This window comes from Lepidochelys kempii, chromosome 8 (assembly GCF_965140285.1).
Source record: "Lepidochelys kempii isolate rLepKem1 chromosome 8, rLepKem1.hap1, whole genome shotgun sequence".
NCBI lineage: Eukaryota > Metazoa > Chordata > Testudines > Cheloniidae > Lepidochelys > Lepidochelys kempii.
In genome coordinates, this window is record NC_136387.1 from 11,072,656 (window position 1) to 11,083,686 (window position 11,031).

The following is an 11,031-nucleotide window of genomic DNA, read 5'->3' on the forward strand; positions in this document are numbered from 1 at the left end:
TTACTAATCTGGGACATTAGTGGCAAACATTTCAAGGGGTTTTGAGTGCTGAAGTAGTCTATTCCTCCTGGCCTCATATTTCATACAGATTTCATTTTAGACTACTAATACAGAGGCGAACAGGCTAATGATGTTATCCTAACTAATACCACTCACTGCCCTTTTGAAATTTATTTCCATGATCAAGTGATGGCAATGAAATTGGAGCCAGAATAATTCACTCCATTAAATCACAGACATTCACGAAATAATAAATTTTTAGATTATTTGTATAATCAGTCTCACGTGTTCATAGATTTTCTTTCTTTATCAGTGCAGTCAATTAGCATACGTTTCATGTCAACGCTCCTGAGGGTATTTTTATAATTCCTTCTTTTAGCTGATGGCCAAAGAATTTCACCATTCTGCAAAATCGTGAACATTAAGACTGCTGATCCACAATCTAAAAATCAGCCTTTTCAAGAGAATGCCTTCCTGCTGGACTGTGTTAAACCAGCTGAATAGTGACACTCAATTACTGATGTGTATGATGCAGAGACATCAGAAGAGCAGAACTTTAAAAGCCTGTGCCCTGCCACCCCTTCTCATAAAAAAATTGCATTAATTTTCACCACTCTGTTTCTCTGAGATTAAACTCGCCAGGTTTATGTTATTTTGCCCCTCAAATGGTGACCTCTGTCTTCTCGTTTGCATCCTGGATGGCTCAAGTGGAATACACCTTCTCCATATTTGTACAGAGTTTTATCATCCTGTCACCCAGATGCATGCTATGTTTAGAAACACCAGAACTGGCAGAAATTGGACACAAGGTTCGGAAAGGAAGGGCTGAGACTCAGATCCACAAAAGGGCATAGGAACCTAACTCCCCACTTTAGTCACCTTAGACCAAAATGTAGTTGTCATTGAGATCCTTAAAATAGCTGCCACCTAAACCTGTAGGCATAGGCGCCAACTTTGTGGGTGCTTTGGGGCTCAAGCACCCATAGGAAAAAAACAATGGGGGCTCAGCACCCAGCAGGTACAGCTGTTTGGTGTGGCCGCCAGTTAGCTGTTTGGTGGCTGGCGGGAGGCACTTGGAGGCGGGTGAGGGAGGTCTTGGGTGAGAGGGCAGAGCTGGGGCGGGAAGAGGTGGCGCAAGTGTGGGGCCTCAGGGGAAGGGGTGGAGTGGGAGCGGAGCCTCGGGGCGGAGCAGGGGTATAGCACCTACCAGGAAAAATAGAAGTCAGCGCCTCTGTCTGTAGGCACTCAAAATCCCTCTGTGCTTGAATTTTCTCTTTAAAAATCCCCTAGGCACCTAAGTTTCTGCCTCGCTTTAGGCAGCCAGATGGATATCTCACACCTAAGCTCCAGCATGTTGCCCAAACCAGTTGAAGCTGGATGTTCCTCCACCAAATTTGCCTGTGGGCACCAATCTGGAAGACATGCTTAGAGCACATCTATGTCCCATTGCGGATCCATGCCTGGGTTTATTTCCAGCCACAGGCCTGGTGGCTGCACTCCAGCCATGCCACGCATGAGTCCCTGACCTTATTCCCAGACTCTTGCTCCCCAAGCAGGCACAGAATGAGAGCCCTGCATGGGGCACAGAGAGAGAGAGAGAGAGAGAGAGAGAGAGAGAGAGAGAATAGGCAATTAAGAATTGGCACTGGAAACATACAAAGAGAATCCAGCCTACTCTTTTTTACCAAAAGGTTAATGAGTCTAATGGACTGAGCTCTGGAAAGGACATCAGGAGATCTATGCCCTGCCAGTGACCAGATGCATGACTTTGGGAAAGTCATGCCCACTCTCTGCCTGTCTTGTCTATTTAGCTTGTAACCTCCTTGAGGAGCTCATGCATACCTACAGTGCTTAGCACAGTGGGGTCCTGATTTCGTTTGAGACCACGAGATGTTATCACAAACAATAATTACTGCAGTCTTGGTGGATGAGTAGTGGTGTGCCAAAGTCATTGAGCCACAAAGTCAGGGATGGGGGAAAGAGTCCAGCCTTAAAAGGAGGTGATGTCATTTTATCATTGGGAATCTAGAGACTGAGGGAGGAGGGGATCTCCCTTTTTGCAAACCTTTTTCTGGTGGTCAGGCTCTCCTGGCAGGTGTCTCATCTTTCATCACTGCCTGGCAGTTGGGCTTTCCCAATTCTTCCGTCTGGGAAACACCCTTGTCCTGACTTTTGCAGGAAGGAGGCACAGAAGTTTTTATAACTTCCTCCCACAGCATCCGGGGAGGGAGATTTTGGCTATGCAGACATTTAAAATGCTACAGTGACACCTCTATAGCACTTCACTATAAACACTCACTACCACGACAGGAGCAGTTTTCCCATCACTGTAATTAATCCAACTCCCCGCGAGATGGCAGCTAGTGTGATGGAAGAATTCTTCCATCAGCCTTGCCCTGTCTACACTAGGAGTTACATCGGCTTAACTACATTTCTCAGGGGTGTGGATTTTTCAAACCCCGGGGAAACATAGCTATGCCAATGTAAATTTTCAGTGAAAACCAGCCCTTTGTCTATGTTGATGGGAATAGTTAGTAACCCTGGAACATTAGAGAGTTCAATCCATAAGACTCAAACTTTAGAATCTTGGTCAATAGCTCAGAGATGCTCTTTTTGTTTTCCGTGGGCACCCATCTTCATCACTTGGAAGATCTTTCAGGAAGAAGAAGTACACATATTTGATTTTTTTAGAGCTGAACCCTTAGGCATTACAAATTAGAAATTATAAAACAATTCATCTTAGCAAGTGGCAGACAAACAATTAAACTGGTGGTATCTTTACTTTGCCTGCAGAGGAATAGCATGTTCACTGGTCTTTCCATTTTGTTTAGTCACAGATAAAATATGCCTTAAAGTAGTTGCCAAGCACATGAAGTGTTTTGTAATCTTTCTCAAGTAAGGGGTGTCTTACACTTCTCTTTAGTGTTGCTGCTGAAAAGCTGACCTGTGTCAATGCTCCTACTGCAAAGATGATCTGGCACGCTGTGACATTCCCCTCTGGTGTTATCCGGACCGGTGATCTGCGAGGTCACTCCAATCCTTGACTCTGGGAGCCAGCCTTACCCTGCACTGCTGTGAGAACCCCCACTCCTGGGCTGTTCACGCACAGCCTCTAGCATGCAATCTGCTCCTTGGATTGTACAACCAAATGACACAAGCCAATGTCTCTGGTCCCAGGCACAACCTCCATCTTGCAGTGTCCAGTTATGCCTGCTGTACACTGCAAGCTTATATGAGTTTATGAGTTTAACAAAGAAATTGATATGTATGAGGCTTGTTATCCCAAGGGGAGTCTCTGACACGCTTCAAACCAAACACACTGCTTCAGGTAGAATAAACAAACAAATTTATTAACTACAAAGATAGATTTTAAGTGATTATAAGTCAAAGCATAACAAGTCAGATTTGGTCAAATGAAATAAAATCAAAACACTTTCTAAGCTGTTCTTAACACTTTCAGTGCCCTTACAAACTTAGATGCTTCTCACCACAGGCTGGCTGGTTGCCCTTCAGCCAGGCTCTCCCCTTTGATCAGCGCTTCAGTCACTTGGTGGAGGTGTCTGTAGATGTAGGTGGACGAGAGAGGAAGAGCATGGCGAAGTTTCTCCCTTTTATTATGTTCTTTCTTCCCTCTTGGTTTTGCCCCCCCAACCTCCGCCTTTGGAGTGAGGTGAGCATTACCTCATCACAGTCCCAAGCTGATCAAAGGAACGGGGGTGACTCATTCAAGAGTCCAACAGATCCTTTTATTGCTGCCTAGGCCAGCGTCCTTTGTTCCTGTGAGGCTGGGCTGGGTTTGTCCCATACATGCCCTGTACGAGGTACAAAACTCTCGTCACACAGGTGCAGATATGGCCATAAAGTCACACAATGACTGAGCAGCCTGCAGATCAGCATCTTTCATGCCCAACAATTGCTCTTTCATTGTGTGTACTTGCATAGAAAAAACACACTCCTGTAAGATTTAGTGGTTTAAGGGAGGGTTTAAATTTAAGGTGCCCCCTCTCTTCCCTTCATAGTTAGCAGAGTCCATCCTGGGAGAGATGGCATTAGATCCTGTCCGGTTTGTTTCATTGTCGCTGCACCAGGACTCCAGTGAGGGGCTTACCTCTGCTGTGGTAATCAAACAATCCCATGCCATACAAAATATACCATTGCACAAGTGTGTGCAGATTTAAAATGCACTTTCTGTGAGTGTTCATGTGACTTAACCATGCTCACTTGAATGTTCACAATAAACAAATGCAAAGGGCACATAAGCATAGCCAGAGGCAGGTCATTTCTAAATTCAAGCAAAGATTTGCAGATTCTTTAATCCAGCATTCAACCATCTGAGCCATCTATCTACTGGGATATTTTTTATTTGGCACATCAAATGCTTGTATCATTCCTATTGATTTCTGCTCTACTCTGCTCACTCATGTGAACACTTGAGTTCAAAGTTATCATTTAAATCTGCAGCAGGAACGGAATCCATCACAATTCGTAAGTGCCAGTCCATTTGGATTTCTCAGAACTGTGCAGTATCTTGCCTACAAAGGAGGATGTAAACAACCAAGAAATGACAGAGGAAAGACATGCTCTATTGATATAAAAATCCTGGGCTGATCTGTAAAGTTTTCCCCTAGCAATACTGCTCATCATCCCCAAATCCTAATGCTAGCAAAGTAGGGTAAGGAAAACTAGGGCAATGCCTTAATGCTCACACAAAGTATTGTGATCCGAGAGTTAGATATTGTCTTGAATGATAAAGGACAGGTGAGTGGTAAGGCTATTCCCTAGTGATCAGACTTCCCTACAATGCAGCTCATACATTTAATTACAGTAAGTGTGATGATGTGTTACAGTGTAACAAGGGAACATTCAGGCAGATGGTTACATTTAGTCTGGATGCATTATGTGCCGTAGTGGGGAAAGAGATTTGTTTTACTTGAAAAGATACATGAAAGGGGGAAAGATTTTTTTTTCTACTTTATAGCCCCAAAGAATCACAGAGGAGCTTATTCAGAACAGTGCAGAAATTACCTTTTACCTAATCTGTAACTTGATTAAAAGTGTTGGTGGCACCAGATGACGGTATTCAAATCTAAGCTCAGAATCACTAGAGCCCATGAAGGTGAGCATCTCTTCCATTGTTTTCTTTCTGGAACTTACATTGCAGCCATTTCATAAAGCTGTGGGGTTAAATATTAGGACATGGAGACTGCCCATAGCAGATTAGAGCAGTGCCCAATCTAGTCCAAACTGCCTGTCTTTGATTAACACCAAATGCTTCTAAAAAAAAACCAAAAAACCCCACACATTTATGGAATAACTTGTCCAAGAGGAACCCACACACACAGAATTACTGAGGTGGAAACACCAGTTTTGTTCAGCTTAAGGGGAATCATTGATCATTGTCTGGGAGAAATAGGGGAAAGTTTGCTTTATTTTTTCACCTAGGAGATCATATTTCCACCTCAAAAAACCCCTCTCCTTATTAAGGGTGAAACTCGCCACACTGTAAGTTTGGAGCCCCTGCTAAGGGCCAAATCATGCCTCTGCCAAACAACTTGAGTAATTTTGGGCATAAGGGAAGGGAATGTCCTCCCCTCAAGTAGAACTGGAGTGGAGCCACTCTGTAGCCACTACTCAAACCATTGGCTTGACTATTCTCCTGTATTTGTCTCCCACATTTTTTTGGATGGGACAAACCAGAGGATCGATATAATTGTGGTCCTCAGGATCCACGCCAGGAACCCCCAGGCTCCACAGTCCTCAGCACATGCAGGGCTCTTGCACTGGTTTATAGTATCCCTTGCCTCTCCTTCCAGACACATTGGGAGACAGAATTAGCCCACTGAATCAGTGGCTCTGTGCAGACAAAGAGAAGAGGGGAGGATTTGGCAGAGCAAAATGGCCACTGTGTTGGGATGAATTTCACCTTGACGTCATTGGCAAAAAGCTCCTCCATAATGTGATGCACACATTCTGATGGCAACTTGCAAGATACCTTAGTGAAGATACACACGGCAAAAACTGATGTTGGAGCAGCGTTCTAAACGTTGTACACAAGCTATGAGGCTCATATTTTTTAGGCAGCACATTTAGGCACCTAATTAAAAATGGCCTGATTAGGGGCATAAAACTTGGGTTGGAGACTTCATTTTAGGCACATTAATTTTTATTTCAAAGACATTAGGGGGCTGGGACACATGACTTATGAAGAGACGCTGAGGGAACTGGGCTTATTTAGTCTGCAGAAGAGTAGAGTGAGGGGGGAATTGATAGTAGTCTTCAACTACCTGAAGGGAGGTTCCAAAGAGGATGGAGATCAGATGTTCTCAGTGGTGGCAGATGACAGAACAAGGAGCAATGGTCTCAAGTTGCAGTGGGGGAGGTCTAGGCTGGATATTAGGAAACACAATTTCACTAGCAGGGTGGTGAAGCACTGGAATGGGTTTCCTAGGGAGGCGGTGGAATCTCCATCTGTAGAGGTTTTTAAGGCCCAGCTTGACAAAGCCCTGGCTAGGATGATTTAGTTGGTGTTGGTCCTGCTTTGAGCAGGGGGTTGGACTGGATGACCTCCTGAGGTCTCTTCCAACTCTAATCTTCTATGATTCTATGACATCAGATAATAAGTGTTTTCCTTCAGAGTGACCTTTTAAAAAAATATATAGACTCATTATTTCCTTTCTGTTTTCTTTCTTTTATAACATTTTGAGTCATTATAGCAGTTTTTAGGCTGTGCTCGGTTACAGCCTATGCTTCGATACATTTTACTCTGCTAATAGAAACAATTCCCCGAATTGCAGTTAACGCTTAAGAGCAGAAGGATTGTAATACACATTGTAAATGGTTATATTACTGAGAAAGCTAATATTTTATTTCCTCCTTCATTTCACTCAGCTAATATTTAGCTTGATATGTACACAAAGGGTGGATCATGTACTATCCACCAGTGCAGAGTTGGGGAAAGACTCTAGCCATTCACAAAGGGACTGTACCCTACATGACCCATTACCCACCAAGATTATGTCCTGTTTATTTATAGTGGGGGCTGAGTGATTGTTACAGCAAATACTATTATTTTTTCAGGCTGTAAAGCGAGTAGGAGACTGTTGATGCAGCACCCTCATAATAAATGGAATGATCCCTGTTTTCCATTATAAAAACTATGAATAATTCATGTCAGTGTTTGATTAATACTAGGGCATTGGACCACAAGTAAGGAGACTTGGGTTCTCTTCCTAGAACTGCCATTGACATATTGTATTGTGCCTTAGGCAAAATACTTAGGACCAGCTTTTGAACCCCTTACTCCTGCTAGTGAGTAGTTACTCACATGAGTAGTCCCACTGATTTCAGGGGCCTTACTTCTGCAGGTGTTTGTTCACCCCTGGGAGTAGGGTGCAGCAATCAGACCATGCTGCAACCTGCATCAGTCAAGGCGACACCACACCCTTGAGTCAGGATTCCTCCCATCTGCACCTTGCTCCAGGAGGTAATAATTTGCTGCTGGCCTATGCTGCCACCTATACCAGGTCCGCTGCTCTGGCCCGAGTGTAGTGGATTGGTGGAATTCTTGAGGGAGCGAACAGGAATAGGCAGGCACCCAAGATCTGGGTAGGTCATGCAAGAGTGTGGAGTGGAGGTGTGGTCCGACTTGTCCTTACTGCTTTGCATAGGGAGCATGATCCTGTTTGTATCCTTGCTGGTTCTCTTTTGCCCCAGCCATTAAACTGAGGATAATAATGCTTTGCCAGCCTCATAAAGCACTTGGAGTTTTAAAGATGAAAAGTGCTAAGCATAACAAGACACCCCGCCAATGGTGTTAGGGGGCCACACACATGCCATCTGTGCACCTTTTCCAGACATTTTAGAATCCTACTGATGTTGTCAAGTGATGGGAATTCAAAACATGTTACCAGACAAGAGATGAGTGAATGAGGAAAAATTGCAGCTTTATTTCGACTTTGAACCAGATCCTTCTTCAGGATAATAAAGGGAAAGGATCAGCTCTTAATTTTGTAATTAAGGACTTATTTATAGCAAATTAGCCTTCTTGAAATTAAGCCTCAATTCACTGGCTTTAGCCCAAAACATGACTGACTTACTCCCGGGCTTCTTCTTAGCTCTTATATTTTGGCCAAAAAGGCAGCAGGGCCTAAACCAATCTCTTTTCCTGAACAGAAACTTTTTTTATAAAAATCACTGTACATAAGATTCCTCCTTTTACATTTCCTCTCTTTTAAGGCAAAAGTATTTTATTATGTTCATTAAAATGCTTTACCATCCAGAACTGGGATGTCATAATCTTCATAGGGTGCTCTAAGGTTTGCTTGTATCTGTCCATGTCCTGAGGGTGGGGAGAATGGTTCATAGTTTCCGCTCTCAAGCTAACAAATGTTCCCTCGTCCCCCTTGGCTGCTCCCCCCATCCCATTTTTGAGTTCTGATGGTTACAATAAAGTATTAACCATGTTAATCTGATGTATTGACATGCGGGATTGCTAAGGAGAGCTGGCAGCCAGCCAGCGAGCAGCTAATGGCAGTATATAAGCAATTTGATGAAAAAGAATTAACATGCTAATTGTCAGGCTGTAGAGGGTGCTGGGGACTATGCAGGGGGGGAAAAAGACATTTTCTTATTTACCCTAGAGAGACTCATTTTAATAATAAAACTCTGAGAGAGAGAGAGAAAGAGAGAGAGAGAGAGAGAGACTCTGATGCAATTTACCTTTGCTTTGCCACACACACCCCCACACCTGCTTTGCACCCAGAGCCTTGACACTCAAGAGGCTCTATCATGAGATCTCTTCCCTTTTAGCATGCAAGATATCCCAGGCTCTAGAAACATTCAGCACCACTGTGTAATTCTTCGCTTCACATAGTAGCAAGTGACGCTGTGGTGGAGTGTCTGTTTAAAGGGAAAAGTCACGTTTCACATATTTATGCCCAGACCCCAGTTCCAGCTGACAGCTTAGCTGGAGCAGGGGTGAGGAAGAGGCTTTGAAAGAACTAAGAACTTATTTTTCTTTTAAATAAAGGAGGCTTTGGTCAGATTTTTTTTTTCTTTAAAGCAACTGAAAAAGCTGATCCAGAAAGCGAAAGCATCTCAGTGCTAGCTGCAAGTGCACAGTTAACAGATCAAGAAAGTCAACTAATGCTACACAGAACCAGCATTCCAGCAGTGAGGAGTCCCCTGAGGGAGGGAATTGCAACTGGGAATTCAACTAGATGTCAAAGAGGAAGCTGCTTCTTTTGGTGGACGTGGATCTTATTTAACACTGGATTTGTGTGCATCGCTCTTCAGATAATCACTTGGAAATCTGTTGTGCCTTCCCTTCAAAACAAGCAAGTGCTGCTATACAAAGCATTTCTTCTTCTTCTCTGTTTGGCTTACAGTACAGGGTTTTGTTAAAGAGGAGAGTCTTTTTTTCTATGCATGGGAGGCTGCCACATTCCACTCCCAGGAAAATGAAGAAGATCCTGTCAACTCATCCTAGATAACCAGTTCAGTTCACACAGAAGACCCAGTCCATTGGGCATAAGCCCTGGTTTTGGCTAAGAGAGCAAGTGCCCGAACAAGAGGTATATATATATATATATATATATATATAAATACACATTTTTTTCCTGATTTCTATTTGAGGATTAATGATGTAAATGTGATCCAGGGAGATTGAAAGAAGCAAACTCACTGAGCCATGTAAGTGAACGGAATTGCTGCATTTACGTTTATACAGAATGTGGCTGGATTTCAGCCCATTACGAATGGGAACATTCCTTTTCCACACCACACACTGACACTTTCATTCTCTTCTGATACACCTACAGGGGAAGAAAATTTAAGCAAGAACATGTATAGTGAATTGTTAAATTCAACCAGTGCCACTGAAGCTCACCTAATCATTCAGACCAACACACCCTACCTGAACAGCACACAGAGATCAGTAAGCTCCTCTGCGTTTTATATGTCAACAGCCAGGGTGTTAAAAGAAGGGGAAATAAATAAGCCAGATCTGGTGACTTACATTGTTCTGTTTTTCTTCCTGCTCTTGACTGTGATAATAATTGTGCTCTTTATTAACTGTCAGTTGAAAAATTCTTTTTTTGCTACTCTACCTTATGACAGATCACTCAGAGAAGCAAGGAGTACATGGAGGACACAAGCTGTCTAAAACCAAAAAGGGAAGCCTTGCTTAATACAGTTTTGCTTTGATATATAGCACGAGCATGAGCCAGAAAACCTGTGCAATCAAATGTTATTTCCTTTCGCTGTTAGGTGGATCCAATCCCCTTTTAAATAATATTCGGAGTCTCAGTATTAAGAGAAAAAATTCCCTGCCGGGAAAAAAATTGCCATATGTATATTAGAGTAGATGTAAATAAAAAGCCCTTTTATGAATTAAAAAGACAAAGCATTATTATGTTTAATTTATGTACAGAGATACATACAAAAGAAATGCATTGCCTATAGTAGAAACCTCTGTTTAGCTCTATATGTATGCAAATTTCATCACTGACCCATTCAATCAAGGAACAATGGCATTTGCCTTGACAATAATCTCTAATTTGTACATCTGGTGGAGCTGTAGCCTGTGTTGGGGAAATCATGGCAGCAAAGGTAGAAATGTTAATATATTTACTTGACAGCCGCAAGGAGGAAATCAATTTACTTTACAGACCCATTTTGCTTTATTGTTACTAGAAACATGTGGCAACGTAATGGGAGATATTGCTGATAAAGACTGTAAGCCAAACATGCGTCTAGTTTTATTTAGCATCTCTTCTGCGGTTCTCTTAACCGGCATTCTTGATGTTCTAGTGCAGTGATACTCAGACCTCAGTGGTTCAGGAGCCGAACCTTCGTGATCAACATTACCCAGAAGTTCCACCCTAGTGTTAATTCCTCCTTTCATTTACTATAGTACTATTCATATTTAAACAGCATGGCAGGGAAATACTTATTTGCTGTGAGAATAATATATATAAACTAAGTTATTAACTTAGTGGAAGTTCATAACTTAATTGTTCATAACAGAGTAAA

The 11,031-nt window shown here is 42.7% G+C and overlaps 1 protein-coding gene across 1 annotated transcript; it reads left to right on the top strand.

Annotated features, from left to right (window-relative positions):
- Window positions 1-9,738: 9,738 nt before the first annotated feature.
- On the top strand, window positions 9,739-10,374 carry SMIM32 (small integral membrane protein 32). Its single transcript, XM_073358147.1, has one exon. It carries the CDS (start codon window positions 9,842-9,844, stop codon window positions 10,160-10,162), a length of 321 nt encoding a protein of 106 aa, XP_073214248.1. The 5' UTR covers window positions 9,739-9,841; the 3' UTR covers window positions 10,163-10,374.
- Window positions 10,375-11,031: the final 657 nt, after the last annotated feature.